Raw genomic sequence first — 18,733 nt, 5'->3', positions numbered from 1 at the left:
AACTGTTTAGAAATGTTACAAAGCAATAAATAATAAAGAGAAACAGCTATTAAAATTTTCTTGTTACAAAAATACATGGAGAAACCGAAAGTAGGCGAGTACTCTCAGAAAAGAATCAGCTCCTGTCATATATCTGTTTACCCAACTCACAACAGCTAAGTCTTGCATACGTTCATTTTAAGTTCATATTACAACTAATCAAATATCAATAATACATATTCAAAACTGAGATAAGTTTATGTTATTTTAAACTAAATTTCTTACATTCGATTTAAATAATTTGAAATTTAATCATGTTTTTTATTTACACTGTAATTTTATATGAAACATATTGGCAGATGAAATTTTTGGCATTGCGCCAGATTTTTTTGATGTACATTATAAATGGGTACTGTTACTTTTTCACCCCCTCCTGCCATCAAGTGCTGAAACCTAGCGGTGGCTAGGGTGCCCACGGAAAACTATGGTCGCCAGACCATCTCACACCACTCTACGTCACAAGCTGCTCCCTCGAGCACTGTACATAGCATCTTCTATCAGTCTTCACTCAAACCAGTCCCAAGGCGGTCACGTCTGGACTTAATCAATTCTTGTTTGGATGAACATTACTCTAAGTTTTATTTAGTTTGTTTGCTATTTTTAACGTTAAATTATAAGTTACAAGTGTTATGTTAGAAAATTATTTTAAACCGCCAAGAGGGCGTATAATTAAACAATCCTTCAGTAATCAACAAGGTGTTGTCTTCATTCATCACCTATGAACACATACAGTCCACCTTCACTCTAAAATCTACTGCAATGCTGTTAACCAAGGGCATCCCGTTGACGTTGCAATAGGTACATATAGTGCAAAAAAATGACATTTAGAGAAACTCCAAATTTTATTTTGGTTTTTTCTTCATTAAAATCAAAGAACTCAATCAATCAGGAAAATTCAATCAGGAATATTAACTGAAAGTGCCCAGCATCAGTTCTTTGCAGTTGCTTCTGAGCCCTTTTTTATCCCCCTGGTAGGTTTTTGGGAATTTTTGTACGTTCTAGGGTTCTTAAAGTTATGAACATGTCTGGTATCAAGTTTGAAGTTTCAAGGATGCCTAGATATCCTGCTAGAATTTCAAAATTTTTGTATGTTGCTTTTTCAAAACTTTAATAAAATATACTATATGAAAGAGAAAATTAACTCTGTAAACAAAATAATGATGTACTAAAAAATAATAAATTGTAGAATTATGCATAAAGTAAGAAATATTCAAAGCAAGAGAAAAAATTTTCCATGCATAATTATAGTAAATAAAATACATACCACAGAAATTTTACACTTTCAAATATTTCTTTCAAACATATAAAAATCTTGAACAATTGATTTCTGAAAACTTCAATGTTGAAAAATCTATTTCTGTACAAGGTCATCAAAAATAGTCGCAGCAATTTAAAAAAATCATACCTCAGAAATTACTAGAGATAATCAAACTAGTATTTTTTTTTCAATTACAAATTCACCAACTCAAAGTGTTTTTACATACGTTAGAATGTTTCAATATGAGTTCTGTTGGTTCTGTTAAAAACACTGAGCCCAGGTCTGCTGGATTATCGCAGCTGTAACTGTAGTGATCTGTTATCTCAAATGTACATCCCTGATTTTTTCACTGTAGACAGTGTTTTTAATGTATCCCCGTAGAAAAACATCCAGAGGTGTCAAATCTGAGCATCTCAGGCTAAAGCACAGTACCAGCCCCGATCCAATGATTAGAGAATCTTTCATTGTGAGTGCACCAAATGCCTAGGCTAAAGTGTGGGGGTGCACTATCTTGTTGAAACATTCCAACAATGTTACATTCTTGTTCAATTTGGTAAACTTGTAGGAAAACATACAGTTGTAACATATCTAAATAAACTTTCCCTGTGATAGTAGAATCATGAAAAAAGAATGAGCCATCACATGATCGGATATCAAACCACCACAAGTTTATTTCTGGGGAGTCTCTGACATATGCAACAATTTCATTGGGTTGCTGAGATCCCCATATTCTACAATTATGCTGGTATACAACCACCGACATGGAAAGTCGCTTCATATATAAATGTAACACGTTTTAAAAATGTTTTGTCATTGTCAATGTTATTAAGCATTTTACTTGCAAAAACATGTTTAGGATAATCCATAAGTTTAATTTGATGTTTAAGCTGAATTTTGTAAGCGCAGAAATGTAAAGCTTCTTCTTAAACAACTTTGGCATAATCACTCAACTCCTTCATTACTCACTTTGGGCCATCTAGGGGACTTTCTCACTTCCATGTTGCCAGATTCCTTAAACTGCTCGTACCACTGTCCAATGCTGTTTGCATAAGGGTGATAATTGCCAGATAAACATGCCGGAAAGTCTGTTGAACTGTTATAACTGATTTATACTCTGCTGACTTCAAAACGCATTGTGGTTTTTGCTGTATTCTAACCGAGGCCTGGCTGATGACTGTGATATGTTATCAGTTATAGGGTCTTAAGACAACCTCCGGTAAAGCCCCTCAGGGCCCAGAATGGAGGAGGTGGTGTGGCGACTGGTAACATCACAAGGGGTGTCTTCCCCTATGGGGTTGGGATGTGGTTTCTGCTGAACAGTCACCATTGCACTGACTGACAGTGGCGTTGTGCCATTGTGCACACTGGCTAAAGTCTATGTCTAAAAAAAACTTGATGATATCCCAATTATTTCACAGTTCCAATTAATACTTTATCTCAATTACATAGGTAGGTATGATATATAGTTTTTTATTGCTATAACCTTTTTCAATGAACCCAATTTTATAATTTTTTTTTTTTTAATGTAACTTAATTCACTCTAAAGACTGCTGGTAAAACTGCTCATTTATCTGATTTCATTGTTTTGTTTGAATTGTTAAACTTTTCTACAATATTTTTGTATTTATGTTTTATGTTTGCTTTAATTTAAAATTTTTATCATTTCTGCCATGTTTGGTGTCAAATTTCTTTAACTTTTATTTGTTTTCAGTTAACTTGCATTAATTTTCTTAAAAATTAAATTCTCTATAAATTCTGTTATAAAGTTTTAATGGTCGATTAGCAATTTATAAATATAAAGTAAATTTGTCAGAAAACTAAAAAATTGTGTGTTTTCAGGCTCTAATTTTTTGAGCTTTATAACAATTTTCTTAAAAATTACACAAAATACAATTTTGAAACTTGTGTTTTTATTCTTCAGATCAAAAAAAAAGAAGAAACCATCAGTTTTGATCCATAGTTTGTGCCCCAGAAATTTCAATGTAACTTATTGGAGCAGAAATCAGGAAAACATTTTTCTCTAGCCATAACTTGAAAACTAATAATCTCTAGACCTATGTTAACAAGAACTTTTTTCTTTATTTTCACTTGTAGGACATAGCCTGAAATAATTTCCATCTCTTCATGAGACCACTGTATTATGGTCACACATACATACATGATTTCTGTTTATATATTGAAAAACAGTAACCTCTGAAAAAAAAAACATGCAAAAGTTTTTTTAGTTTTTTCATCAAAGTATAATTAATAAAAAAAAATGTTTTTAACCACCTTACCAGCAAAAAAAAAGGATTTTCTCAAGATCTTTCAGTTTTACAAACCACCATCAGGAGATGAAAAAACATTATATATCAAAAATTAAAATGATAATACAGTCTTGACTGTATTACTTTAATTTTTGACATTACTTTAAAGCTTTTTTAATCTCCTGATGAAAAAACTGAAAGATCTTGAGAAAATACATCTTTTTTGCTGGTAAGGGGGTTAAAAAAAACTTTTTAATTATTTTTTAATTAAAATATATCAACAGAAACCATGTTTAAGAAATTTAAGTATAATTAAAGATACAATTTTAGAATGAGTGTTAACCACACTAGGAACAGATATGTACTTTTTTGGTCAAAATAAATTTCTTTTGAAAAAAGTGCACATTTGCATGTGCGTGTGTATATTATCGTTCTTATCTGAACCAAAAATAAAAACTTATTAGTTTATTAATTATGCAAAATACCTGTGAATTTATATAACTGGGGAAAAAAGATTACCCAGTTAATACATACTCACCTTAACAATTTTATAACCAGGAACTGGAGTTGCTGTCATAGCACACTGATCTGTACACGTTCGGAATGAATACAGGACAAAATCGGAATGAAGTGCAAACCACCGTTTCTCCCAAGATTTGTGTTTGCCAGAAATTTTCAAATGCATATAGCCATTTAATACACAATTTTGATTTGCTGAGACCTTAATAAAGAGCAAACAAATTTTACTGCTTAATAAAATAAAATGATTTGTTACACACACATATGTTCAAACATTAGTTACGATGTGACATTTTAAGGTAATTCTTCTAACACCAACCAATATTTTGAATACAAAACATATTATTAGTTATGTAGCAGAAAAAAATTACCTGAATAATGTAAACTATTGTTAAAAAATAAAAATTTTCCTCCACTTGTATTTATATTTTTTTTTTATTACTACTTTTTGTTAGCAGTAGGTTTTCAAAATGTGATGTCAATTGTCAACTCATGATAATGGTATAAGAAATAAACTATTCAAAACACAACTGTCTTTTGAGAATACTGTTTAATTTGTCGGTGGTCTTTGATTAAATAATTATTTTCTGTCTTTCACTAGATCAAAGATGAAAAATACAATACCTTCAAAAAATTATGCAGTATTTTTAATGGTACACTGATTCTATTTAAAAGAAAGTTTCTAATACAAACACAATGCTAGAATTCTACAACATCAACACAATTGCTATGATGTTTATGTGTGCTTCTTGTGAATGCATTATGTGAAACTGAGTATGGCCTTGATAAGATTATAAATTAAATAAAATTTTTACATCTAACTATCGTTTTAAGAAAATGACTTTCTATATTATTACTATAATATATGTTTTATACTATTAGTTACAAATATTACAATACAATTTAATAATGCAGTGAAGCTTTACATTAATTTATTATATACAAGTTATAAATTAGATATAATTAAAAGAATTATTCAATGGATGGGTTATGGCCATCTAACTTTAAATATGGATAAGACCACTGCATCATGCTTCTAATGTAGCTCAGGCAGATACAAAATTGCTAATCGCACTGATAGAATTCCCATTAGTGATAATGAAAGTAATGAAAGTCAAAACAGACATGGTATATTCCTTTCCATCAGCTGGGATCTCAGAAACGCAAACTTACAGCAAACTGATTCTTAGGGACTTATTTTACCTACAGAAATTTTAAAAACAGATTTGTTATTCCTACTATTATACTGTTGCTTTCTTTTTGTTTACTCAAAATATAACATTATACTATATGAAACTAACTGACAATGCAGAAAGTTTTCATTAAGCTACAATTTTTGGAAAGTATATAAAATAAAAAATAACACATAAAAGTATGAGAAAATAATATTAAGAAAAGAAGAGGCCCTGATCCATATAGTAAATTACCTCATCTAACCCAACCAAATGCAGTCAGTCTGTCGACTAAATTTCCCTTTTATAATATCATTTTCCTTATCATTCATCTCTTATATCGATGAAACCATGGGAGTTATAGCATCCATCAACCTGCACCGATTAGCAACCAGCATAACAGTCACATCTTTATTGCGGTTAGCAGGATGCAACTCTGTTTCCTATTGAGACAGGATATAAAAAAAAGTCCAAAGCAGCTGATGGGTCTTTCTGTATTAACTGTATAATAAGGCCTCTGGTTTTTTAAAAATCTAAATCGGAGCAAGATAAAATAAGTAATTAGATAACAATTAAAACAATTCTCACCTCCAAAACTCCCTTTCCTCTAGTACCAGGTGAACCAGCAGATGCAGGTGAATCTATATTAAAGCACTTTTCACTGTCAACCGGACTAGAAGGCACAGATTTACTAAGCATCTCATGGCAATGTCGACACACTCTACAACTCTTATTATCTTCATGTAATAAAGGAATTTTCTGGTTTGAACACTTGCTACAAACAACCTGAAAATAACAGTAGCATGTGTTATACTAAAAGTTTTTTTAAAATACAAAAGCAATGAACATAATATTACTATCAACACTGTTAAAATTATTATTTCCTTTACTGTTAAAATTAGTTATACAAGAAACCCAAAATGGTATCTCTAATGGAAATCCACAAAAGTGTGGTAAAATGCTAATAAGTATCCAAAACACAAGTTATAACAATTATATTAATACTTAATTTAATTTTACCTAAGAAGGCTACTCCAAAACTGACTCTCACTGATTGTTGAAAATAAAAAAAATTATTGTCATAGTAACATAGACCTTGCTTGTAACAATAGCTACCAGCAAATAACACCTTGTTACAGATCCCTGTTTGCAGTAATTCCTATAAAGCAGCATTGATGAAACACAGAACCTTTTATTATTGGTCTTATCAGCTGAGATATGTAGTGTGATTAGATTACTGGAAGCAGGAAAATGACACAACACTGTGCCACCAAGATCCATAGTCATTTATAGTAATACAGTGCAGTATTTATAGTAATGTTTTGTAGAAGGGATGAGATTAATGTCAAAAATTCAGAGAGATTCGCAATGTGCATTACAAGAAGGGGAAAGGGCCACACCGTTTTGGGACTACATAGGAATTAGTAAAATTCCTATGTAGTCCCAACAGAATTCATAGAATCAACTTCTATTTATTTTACTCAAGAAATTTTTATTGCTTGTAAAGTCAATTACAAAGTTAATGAATTAATAAAATTATTTACAACAATTACAAGGTATTAGCGTCAAAAGAGGCTCCCGCTTAGTTTAGTCAACAAATAATACTTTATTGGCAAACATTTGCATAATAATTTGCAGAATGTGTTGAAAATGATGTCCATCCACTTCTATACATTTGTCAACATGTTTGACTATGTTCCTGGATACTTTTATTAGCTGTACTTGTCTATTTCTTCAATGGCATCAGTAATGTTTGTCTTCAATTCCTATAAGGTGTGTGGATCACTCCTACAAATGATTTCTTTAAAGTAATCCCAAAAAGTATGATCTAGTCAGATCAGGGGATCTTAGTGGCCACAATCCTTTAGAAATGATCTTTCCACCAAAAATAAAATCCTGTAGCATCTTCATAGCAGAGCGAGCTATACGGCAAGTGGCGATGTCCTGTTGCAACCTGCAATGCAATCACGCTCATCCTCTTGTAGTAAAGCTATGAACTGTTGGATAATTTCTTGGTTGACGGCAGCATCTACAGTTTTTAAAAAAAACAAGGGTCCTATTATTCGTTGTGAAACCACACACTATACACCTATGTTTTTGGATGTACAGGAGATTCAAAGAAATTGTGCAAGTTTTTAGTACCCCAGATTCAGTAGTTCTACTATTAGTAGTATAGTTTCCATCATAAGTACACATCCTTCAGTAATTAACTGCATTCTAACAAACAACAATATATGGTTATGTAACCTAAGTTAAAAAGCCAATGCTCGACACAGATTGGCAATAATCAAATGTGCAGGAAATAAACAGTGTGCCCCATTCCAGCTCTGGTCATACCAACATCTTCCATATCTCATATCAATATATGCATTTAAAAAAAAAAATGCATATAGTATAAACTAATGAGTGATGGGCCTTTTTTAAGTTGAAAACACTGTGGGTGTGTATATATATATATATATATATATATATATTCATAAAATAATTATAAAAGTATATAAAAAAAATATTCTCAGTTGATGGCTAAGCTTTAAAAAGTTTTGCCACAGGGTGATAACTTTTACAATAGAAGAACTTGAAAGTACTTCTTTAAAACCGATTCATTTTTTATAATCAAGGAAATTTTTTATTTATTATTATTTTTTTAAAATAAAAAGCTGTTCCTACATTATGTGGAAGCTAGTTTTAATCATAAAGGCTGCTGACTTCGATCAAATGCAGAGCCAGTGTTAAGAACAGTACATTCCACCTTTTTCTCAGAAATTTTTCAAAATATTTATAACACATTTATAGATACTTACTGAAGTTAATGTCAACATTTTTAATTTTTTAAATTCAGGTCTGCAGGAATCTATGGGTTTTAAGTTTTTTACAATTTGAAGTGACCTCTTTTGTAACAGAACACTGAGAAACATGCCTTCTACAATAAGTAAACTGTTTTTCAACCATAGCATGATACCTGGGACCACAATATCAGAAATTTATAGTGCAATTGAAGAAGCTTCAAAGATATATCCAAAATAAATGGCACAGTATGCTCACAAAGGATACTGTTATTCTGTGCAGTCTCACTCTGCAGGTTGCAAGAAGATTTTACTTGAATATTTCAAATAGAAAATTTTTGAACAACATGGACTTTTTGCCAAATGACCACCATCTCTTTACCAAGGTTTTAATAATGATGAGGAGATCTTGGATAAGGTTATGAACCAGTTGGGTACCCTCGGGATGGAGTTCTTTGAATAATCTGTAAAAGTTGGTATCATTGACGATAAGTGGCTGAATGTAGGGAGGGACTATATGAAGAAGTAATCTAGATAAGCAGATATCTTACACAAACCTAGTTAACCTATAACCAAAAAGACTATTTTCCTGGTCACACCAATATCATACATTTTACCATAATCCATACAATTTGTAACTGCATCAACTTTAATAAATAAAAGCCTTTGTCTTTTTTGGATCCTCTACAATTCTCAAAACTGCTTAAAACTCAACCATAATTGCATAAAAAGATAACTACAATTTTATAATAGTTGTATTGAATTCATTTTTCAATTAAAAACAAAAAAAAAGAAAATAAGTATTCTTCACTATTTAAATAACCCTATGTAAAATTATTTTTTGTTGGAATTTTTTTTCACAATAATATAAAATATTTTTTCAAAAACATATATGAGGTGCGACAATAAAGTAATGATACTGATGTGAAAAAAAATGTTGCTTACCGTTTTAGTCATTCTAGTATTGTCTCCTTCACAGTAGTTCCCCTCTGATTGCACACACTTATTCCAGCGCTTCTGCCATTGATGGTAACATTTCTGAAACTCATCTTCTGTAATATCCTCCAAGACCCTCATCACAGCTTTTTGGACATCTTGTGTTGTTTGAAAATGGTATCCCTTGACCGCCATTTTGACTCTTGGAAATAGAAAAAAGTCGCACGGAGCGATATCTGGTGAAAAGGTGGCTGTGGTAGTACTGAAATTTGTTTTGAGGTTAAAAATTGCTGTACTGACAGAGCAGTATGGGATGGTGCATTATTGTGATGCAGAATCCAATTATCAGCAATGTTGGCACGGACACGAAGAACTCGTTTACGAAGTCTTTCTAAAATTTCTTTGTAGAAATATCGGTTAACTGTTTGTCCAGGAGGCACTCGCTCTTTATGAACAATTCCCTTGGAATCGAAGAAGCACACAAGCATGCAGTTCACTTTTGACTTTGACATGCAAGCTTTTTGTGGTCTGGGTGATCCCTTTGAGCACCATTTCGAACTTTGGCGTTTTGCCGCTCGATCGTATTGAAAAAACCAACCTTCATCACCAGTGATAACACGGCTCAACAAATCTGGATTGATTTCAGTTTGCTCTAACAGATCGGCTGCCACATTTTTCCGTGTTTCTCGCAATTTTTGTGTGAGATTTTTGGGGACCATTTTTGCACAAATCTTTCTCGTACCAAGATCTTCAGTTAATATTAGACGAACCGTTTCTCGATCGATGTTGAGTTCTTCATTTTCACGGATAATCTTCGATCAGATCGTACGATTTCACGCACCCTGGTCAAGTTGACATCTGTCCATGAGGTTGATGGTCGTCCACTGTGGTCTTCATCTTCAACATTCGTTCTGCCTTCATTAAAAATTTTATGCCACCGAAAAACTTGAGCTCTTGACATAACCTCCTCTCCAAAAGCCTTCTGAAGCTTACCATAAGTTGTCGTCGCGTTTACACCCAATTTAACGCAAAAAGAAATGGCATACCGTTGTGCAATATTTTGCGATTTCATTTCTGTGATGAGAGACACAAACATGTGTTCACTTATTACAGCACAACTCATGACTGAGCAGTTGCATCAATGTGCCGCTTGGACTAGAAGTAGCTTATAGACCAAGGTCAAAGATGGTGTGCCTACGCAAGCTGCAGGGTTGCCACATCGTGCAAAAAAAAATCAGTGTCATTACTTTATTGTCGCACCTCGTATAACTTGATCATTCAATACTACTCTTTTACAAAAATAAAACTGACCTGCTCTAAAATTGAAAATACATCGTAAAACATAAAAATTTAATAATGAAAATTACCACTCCACAAGCATGACAATGATGTTTTCTCCTGATTACACCAAAATTGGTACCACAATCCATACACTTTAAAATCGAATCAACTTTAATAAAATTAGGTGCCTTTCTACCAATTTCAGAATCCTCTTCATCCCTAACAGTTTTCAATGATGACTTTCGTTCATACAATTCCTCCATTGCTCTTAGTAATGTATCAATCCAATCTGCTTTCTCCTCTTTTGATCTAATAATTTAAATGGAAAAAAACTGTTATTTTTCATAAGTACTTATCACCTAATTTTAACTCATAATTATTTCTATGTACTTTAACTACTTCTAACAGCAATATAACTATGTAATATTTCACAGGAATGGAGAAAAAATAAATGCAGTAAAATGATGTGAAAAATGTAAAATTATATTAACTACTTTTTGATTTAATACACCATAAAATGTAATCTTACATTTACTTTTTACCTTCCTTTGCATCTAGAAGAATGAATGAAGTTCATTCTAGATTGCTCGCACTGATGACTGTGGGCCTACCAAATGATAGCTAAGAATATAACATCTCTTAAGTAATGACTTAATGGGTTAGACAGCTAACTATAATATAACTTGCTATCTAAACAAAGCTACCTCATTATTGTTTAACTAACTAATGAATACACAACAGAAAATTCACATACGACATACATACACAGAATTAATGAATGAGTTTTGGAACAAACACTTGTTGCTGCGTAGCCCACGTTTCTCATGTAAATATTTGTATTTTTATGCCACAGAAAAACTAACTTTCCTTATTTTGCAGTCACTACAATTTACAATTTTTCAGCTTATGCATGTAATTATTTCCAATATGCACAAGCTAAATTACATTGCGTCTCGGCCTCTGGTCCATGCTGTAAAACTTGTGTTTACTGCTACCAGTAGCGTTAAATTGCTTTCTACAAGTACAGCATGCCTATGTTCATGTCATCAGGGCTGACAACGATCAGTGGCTGTCAGTCAACCTGCGCTGCTGTGGAGTTTAGGCTACACAGCCGTGTAGTGTGTTGCAGGAGTGTCACTGTCGGCTAAGTAAGGACGTTTCCTTTGTTAAATCGTGTCCCCCATTTCATAGGTTCATGAGGCCAAGAATTTTCTACATCATCTGGCAGGTTTGGGAAGCGATTCACTCCGACCTCACTGGTGGTCTGACTTAGGAGCTTTTAGCTTTTGACTTCTTGAGCAGTTGTGTGAGAATGGACGGCCTTGTTCAGGAAAGAGATTGTGAATGCTCACCAGGGCTTGAGATAGGTGATAGTTTCATTCAGGCTGAAAATGTAGTGCCTGGCATCTCAGTTGGTGCTATTTTATTTAAAACTGCTATGGAGAAATCTGGAGTTGGTTGCTTGGATGATTTGGTCAGTTGGGCAAAGGACCTGGTAGCCGGTGACCCCTTCCAGCTAAGAAGGCCAATCGGTCTCCAAAGGAGGTCTCCATGACGGTAGTGGAGCATCCTTGTGCACCAGCAGATTGCACTAAAAATCCTGCCAAAACCTCTGCGTCAAGATGTGCAGGGAAAACAGTAGTTGAAACCATGCAGGGAGAGCAAGCCTGTGGAGGGTGAAACCAGTCCAAGGGACGTTTCCTCACGAAGTCGAGGGTGGTGAAGGACAATGATGTGGTGGTCGACCCTAAGCCACAGGTCTTGGGAGCGAAGCCTTCTACAGGGAGGTTTGGCTATAGGGCTGCTGGTTTGGGGATGATAGAGGAGATACGGTCCACATGGACTAAATTCTCCTCAAAGGAGTCTCGGATTTTGGTGTACGCTCGACTGTTAGTCGACTCTTACCTGTCTGAGTGTAGTTTGATGGTTGCTGAGCCGGCTTTAAAGTGTGAAAGCCTCCAGGGCACCAACCAGGCCCTTGAAACAGTTATGACAAGGGTCTTGAGCAAGGTTGACCGGGTGGTGGAGGGGGAGTCAGGGGTTTCAGCCAGTGAAGGGTGAAGTTCTTGGCAAACTTCACAAAACTATTAAATGGGTGAAGGAGAAGGTTATTGGTTAACTGGCATTTCTCCTGCCACCACCCCATTCGGTCGCCCTGGAGCATATGACCAAATGTCTGTGCCAAAAACAGTTACTTTGCCTCATAAACAGTTTAGCGACCAATAATCTAATAGCTTCCAGGGCAGTAAAACATCATATGCTCATTTGACTGTACCTCCCCGCAGACACACAGCTCATCAGCTGCCAGGTGGAACCGAAACAAATATTGGTTTAAATTTACATTATTGGAGAGCACTCGGGCTCCCGTTGTCCTTAGAAACAAAAGAGAGGCATACCCTCCAGACCCTGTATAAATCTATATAAGGACTTTCCCTTAGTCGTGGCGTGCCATTCTTGCTGCCATGCTTCCATTGTGAGGCTGAAAAGCCTCCTCCGAAGGCGGGAGAAGTGCAACTGTTCGAAATTTAGAACTGGTACATTGAGATCACCGTATCATCCCCAAGTTCTGTATAAACCTATATAAGGAACTACCCTTAGTTGTGGTGTGCCATTCTTGCTGCCATGCTTCCATCACAAGGCTGTAAAGCCTTCTCTGCAGGCAGGAATGGGCAATTGTTTGAAATTAGAACCAGTGCATTGCAATTACCATTCTGCTACGGTACAGGCCCGGCTCGAAAACCGCATCCCAAATACCTCGGCCTCACGGCTTCTTCGCAATCTCCACATAGCTGCCCGAACATTCACCACTAAATCAATTGAGAGAGCCTTTCCAAATACAGTAGTAGCCTTGTAGGAGGTTGTTTTAAAAGCACCAGTATATACAATTAAGGCTCTGCGCTGGGCACTCCTTCAATTTTGAATAAGTGCTCAAGATCTATCAAACCTATGCGCCCAGACGCCATGTAAGAGGTCATACTTTCAAAGACACCTTGGTATACCATGTACAAATGACACCCCGACAGTCCGTAATCCTTTCGAACAATCTTCCTAAGCTTGTGCATCACAGAGATGGCATCTGCCGCTACTTCCTTAATGTGGTTACTAAACAGCAACTTCTCATCAAACAAACACATAAGTACTTATGAACTCGAACTCGACTCCTTTATACTTAATACAGGGGTTATAACTGTATGATAATTTGTCTGCACCCTTGAGAAACATAAACTTCATCTTGGGCACAGTAATCCTTAAATTTTGAATGTCAATCCAGCCCTCTGTAGTTGACAAAGCCGCCTGCGCTCGGTCTTCTAGTTATGGTTGTGAATTACCACGAATTAACAGGAGACAGTCATCAGCGAAAGCCTGGGCCGTCATCCCTTCTGGGAATATCAGTCTGAAAAATTCATTGAATACCAGGTTCCACAGCAAGGGACCGAGAACAGAGCCTTGCGAGCTTCCTCTACTGACAGATTTTTCTACAACTAGGTGCACATCCCTAAACAGAGCTGTACGATCTGACAAATAAGCATGCACTACGGCCTGCAGGGCTACGGGAACATTCCGGCGTTCCAACTCATAGAGGACAGAACTCCAACACAAGGAAGGAAATGCTGCCTACATGTAAATAAAAATTACCAAAGCATATTTACAGTCGGGGCTTTCCACCTCGGAAAGAGCATTTAAGATCCAATCCTTGGTGTCATCCCTTTCATGAAGCCATACTTGCCTCGAATTAGAAATGAGTTCATATCGATGTTTTCCCAGAGCCGTTCCACAAGCAGCCTTTCAAGTAACTTGCCAATTACCGGCAAGAAGTTGATGGGTCAATAACTGCTGTCCTCACTTGGATCCTTTCTTGATTTTAAGAGCACCCTCAACAAAGCCACCTTCCAATGAGTTGGAAGGCACCCTGAGAACTGCCTGCCAAGCAGCTCTCTTATGAAAGGCAGCAGATGATAGAATATATCTGGGTCAAGCTGGTCAATCCCCGGTGTCTTTCTTCATGCCATTCGAAAAACCACTCAATCTACGAGGTATGTGAGAAAAGTAATGAGATTGGTAACACTGCGAACGATCTGGCAATGCTGTGTCTACCAGTCTGTGCTAGACCGGTTTGCTCATCCCTTCCACATGCTCAGTACAAGTTTCAACTCCGTTCAGCCAACACATTATTTCTGACAGCACCATCAGTGAAGTTGTGTGTTACAAAAATGGAGCATCGGAATTTACAGCAACATTGTGCAATCAAGTTTTGTGTTAAACTTGAGAAATCCGCGAGTGTGACTTTTGAAAAGTTGAAACAGGCCTATGGGGAACATTGCTTATCAAGAGACAAGTTTTCTGCTGGCACAAATCATTTTTGGAAGGGTGAGAACACGTTGAGGATCAACCTCGCTCAGAGAGACCTTCAACTTCAAAATCTGATGAAAACGTTGAGCAAGTGGGGGTTCTTTTGAGATCAGACCGTCATTTAACAATAAGGATGATGAGTGAACAGTTAAATTTAAACACTTCCACCATACATCAAATTTTGACAGACGATTTGGACATGCGAAAGGTTTGTGCAAAACAAGTGACTAGGGGTTTCCATTCCCAGTCACTTGCTGTGGAACTTGGTTTTCTACAGATTTCTGGGATTGACATTCCCCTTCTGGGAATGTCAATCCCAGAACGGTCCAGGCTTTCGCTGATGACTGTCTCCTGTTAATTCGTGGTAATTTACGATTACAGCTAGAAGACCGGGCGCAAGCAGCTTTGTCAACCAGAGGGCTGGATGGACATTCAAAATTTAAACATTTCTGTGAACAAGATGAAGCGTATGCTTGTTAAGGGTGCAGACAAATTATCCTACAGTCGTAACCCCGATATTAAGTATTAAGGCTGTGTAATCAGCCGAGTTAGAGTTCATAAGTACCTAGGTGTTTTGTTTGATGAGATGTTGCTGTTTAGCAAGCACATTAGGCAAGTAGCAGCAGATGCCGTCTCTGTGATGCACAAGCTTAAGATGATTGCTCAGAAAGATTACAGCCGTCAGGCCATCATATGTACATGGTGTACCGAGGTATCTTCAAAAGTATGACGACCTCTTATGCTGCATCCATTTTGGCACATAGGTTAGAAAGAAATCAAGCACTTACTCAAAATTTAGAGTGCCTAGCGCAGAGCGTTAATCGTATGCACTGGTGTGTTTAAAACAACCTCCTATGAGGCTACCACCATATTGGGAAAGGCTCTCCCAATCGATTTAGTGGTGAATGTTCAGGCAGCCATGTGGAAATAGTGAAGAGGTAGGGAGGCCGAGGTATTTGGAATGTGGTATTGAGCCGGGGCTGTACCGTAGCAGAATGGTAATTGCAATGCACCAGTTCTAATTTCAAACAATTGCCCGTCTCCTGCCTGCAGAGAAGGCTTTACAGCCTCGTGATGGAAGCATGGCAGCAAGAATGGCACACCACAACTAAGGGTAGTTCCTTATATAGGTTTATACAGAACTTGGGGGAATGGTACGCCTCAAGTTTGTTTTTAAGGGCAACATGAACCGAAGTGCTCTCCAACCATGTGAATTTGAACCAGTATTTGTTTCGGTTCCACCTGGCAGCTGATGAGCTGTGCATCTGCAGGGAGGTCTAGTCAAACGAACACATGATGTTCGACTGCGCATCTCTTGAGGGAGTAGAACCCAGGCCATCCTGGAACTTAGATGTCAAGGAGAAAATTGGCCACTAATAAGCAGCAAGTCAATGTGGCTTGTGCCGCATTGTTGGACCGTGTGGGAGTTCTTTGATGCCGTTACTTTGTTTAACTGGCATCAGTAGCTTAAGGGATATAAGACTCCCCCACATGCTGTAGGATGCTACCCTCAAGAAATGGCTGGCATCGGTCAAATATTGGTCCAAGCAGTATAATATGGTGGACAGGTACTTGCTGGCATTCAGCGATCTAGGTGTGGCAGCAAATTGCTGTCCTTGAAGAAATAAATTTTAATTTATTGACAAGTCATATATTTTAGTATGTAGACGGGGTGCGCCTACCCATTTTAGAAATATATGACAAGTGAGTGGGGGGACACGCAAGCGAGTGGTGTAGGACACCACGCTTATTCCACTCACACAGTTAGGTGAGCTCTAGGAGCTAATTAGGATATTTGTTGCTATACCATTTTGAGGAACAGTAGCTGTTTGTGGTACCGACATCCGGTTTTATGCTTTAAGGTGACTGAATGGGGTGGTGGTGGTGGGAGAAATGCCAGACAAACCAAAAGCTAAATTACAATGACTGCAGTAGGATGATATTTCTGGACACTCAGATTTTGATAAAGAATATAAAAACACATTATAAAAAATTTTCTATTTTTATATTATACTTCTTATAAGTATATAAATCATTATATATCTTTTCAAATAATTCAGAACACTACATTATCATTTCAAGAGCGGGATATTTTTGGTAAATCTGCACGAAATGTAAAAATTTACTAAAACGTTTTCAGGCGTCCCAAGCTACGCTCTTCTAACAATCACTTTAAGAGTTGTCTATAATTTCTAAGGATAAGTTAAACATAAATTATACATAATAAAAATTTTATAAAAATCACTTACTGTGTATAGAATTCAACATTCTTTTTATTGTCCCGAACATAAAATGTATTTGCAGTTTCTAAATTATCACCTTCTAATACTTGCATGGTATCAACATGGAAGTTAGCTCGCAATCTATAAGGAGGTCCTGATATGACTCTATTAGCGATAGCTCGGGAAGAACAAAGTAGTAATATATCACTCAACTGTAAAGTACATTCAGCAAAGAAGTTAATACTATAGTAATATCACATCTAATAATTAAAAGTTTTCAAAAATGTTATAACTTTATATTAACTCACTAGTTCTGAAAATTTTGCACATTGTTACTTTGGAAAGAATCTGTTGGTGGATTAAAGTTTATTCTTAAGTCTAGTTTAAAAAAAAAAACTACTTCAAGCAACTATAACAGAAACTTAAATAAAATTAAAATACAATTAAATATTTTTATGCAAAATACAATTAAGAGTAGGTTCAAACAGTAAACAAGGATACTATGTACATCTCACTTTAAGTATAATTACTAATATTTATATAAAAAATACATTCTAACTAATACCATGTAACTCATCACCTCCGTTGCATTTTGTCAGATGACAACTAAGAAATTTAAACAACATCAATCATTTACTCAGCTTGTTTACATACCTGCATGTGCTATGACTTAACACACCAAACAGCGACTTGATTTTTTTTTAATGTAGATTACATCTGATTTTTATCTGGGTTTATGCAGGACAGATTTGGTATAATTTGAATGACTCTGTGCCTTCATGCCACTGACTTCATTTGAATGGAGATAAATTTACAAGGCAGAATGGTTTCAAACTTAGAATTCAACAGAAAGTAGGTCAAAATCTCTTTATGAGTTTTCCAAATTTACCAACGGGATTTTGAGGTCATAAAAACAATTAAATAAATTACTGATAAAATTTTTTCAGGATGATTAATTTCAACAGTTTAGAAAATGTTGAAAAGTAGTTATTTTTTGTAGTTCGTTATATACTGGAAAATATTAGTTTTCAATTACACACAGTAACAAGATATCTACAAGAACTTAAAGGCTGGTAATACACAGTTAACTTAGTACAGCCAGTTAAATGTCCTATTACTTGAATTTACATTATAGTGGCAAAAAAATATTTTTTTATATTTAAAAAAAATCTTTTTCTTGAGGTGTATTTTCTAACTTGCCAGCAGGTAAAAACTGCCATTTTCATCTGTTTTACCAAGAGCTGTAGCATTCTTAATTTACATCATACAGAGCCCATCAAACTGGGCTTTTTGGAAAGAGCAAAAGATGGAACTTTATCTTGGTGTACTCAAAATTCATTCTGCTACATAACCAAATCTTGTAATGCTAACTGAAGTTATGTTTAATTTAATTAATTTTTTTTTCTAATTTTGGGCCAAAAACATAAAATGAAAAGGATTAGGGTAACAGTCCTGTTTTTTACCTTTTCTCTTAGGTAACATTAGTACTTATAAAATAAAAACTGGACTGTTACAGAGTTTCCTTCATTAAAAAAAAATGGTCACCAAATCATAAGATTTTGAAAATATCTCATTTTTGGACCCAAAAACCACATGTGGGACAGGTGGCAAAAATCTGAAATGTTTACAGCAGTAAGTACATTTTATGTACCTTAAAACTGTATAAAATTTATTTTGTTACTCAAAGGAGTTGACTTGTAATGAAGCCAACAAAACTGCTAGAAACACTATTCCTTCTAACTGTAAACAACGTTTCCAAAAATACTGATGTTATGTATTTTTTTTAAAAAATTACAATTAAACTCATAAGAATGAATAAATTTATAATTAATAAATATTCAATTACAAAATGATAAATAGTCAATTACAGAATGATAAATAATAATTACAAACTGATAAACAATTCAACTACATTAACAAGTTGTTC

The 18,733-nt window shown here is 35.3% G+C and overlaps 1 protein-coding gene across 3 annotated transcripts in view; it reads right to left on the bottom strand.

Annotated features, from left to right (window-relative positions):
- LOC142323181 (FYVE, RhoGEF and PH domain-containing protein 2-like) overlaps nt 1-18,733 on the bottom strand; it is an 85,818-nt gene that overhangs the window by 17,862 nt on the left and 49,223 nt on the right. For all 3 annotated transcript variants that reach the window (XM_075362487.1, XM_075362488.1, XM_075362486.1), the window contains exons 8-11: nt 16,834-17,018; nt 10,321-10,543; nt 5,823-6,020; nt 4,082-4,264 (exon numbers count right to left, since the gene is read on the bottom strand). In XM_075362487.1, the coding sequence (XP_075218602.1) occupies nt 4,082-4,264; nt 5,823-6,020; nt 10,321-10,543; nt 16,834-17,018 (789 nt within the window). The remainder of the gene's footprint in view (nt 1-4,081; nt 4,265-5,822; nt 6,021-10,320; nt 10,544-16,833; nt 17,019-18,733) is intronic.

Source organism: Lycorma delicatula, chromosome 4 (genome assembly GCF_047948215.1).
Source record: "Lycorma delicatula isolate Av1 chromosome 4, ASM4794821v1, whole genome shotgun sequence".
In the NCBI taxonomy this organism is placed as follows: Eukaryota; Metazoa; Arthropoda; class Insecta; order Hemiptera; family Fulgoridae; genus Lycorma; species Lycorma delicatula.
The sequence above is the reverse complement of the archived record's forward strand: the minus strand, read 5'-3'. Positions and strand labels throughout refer to the sequence as shown.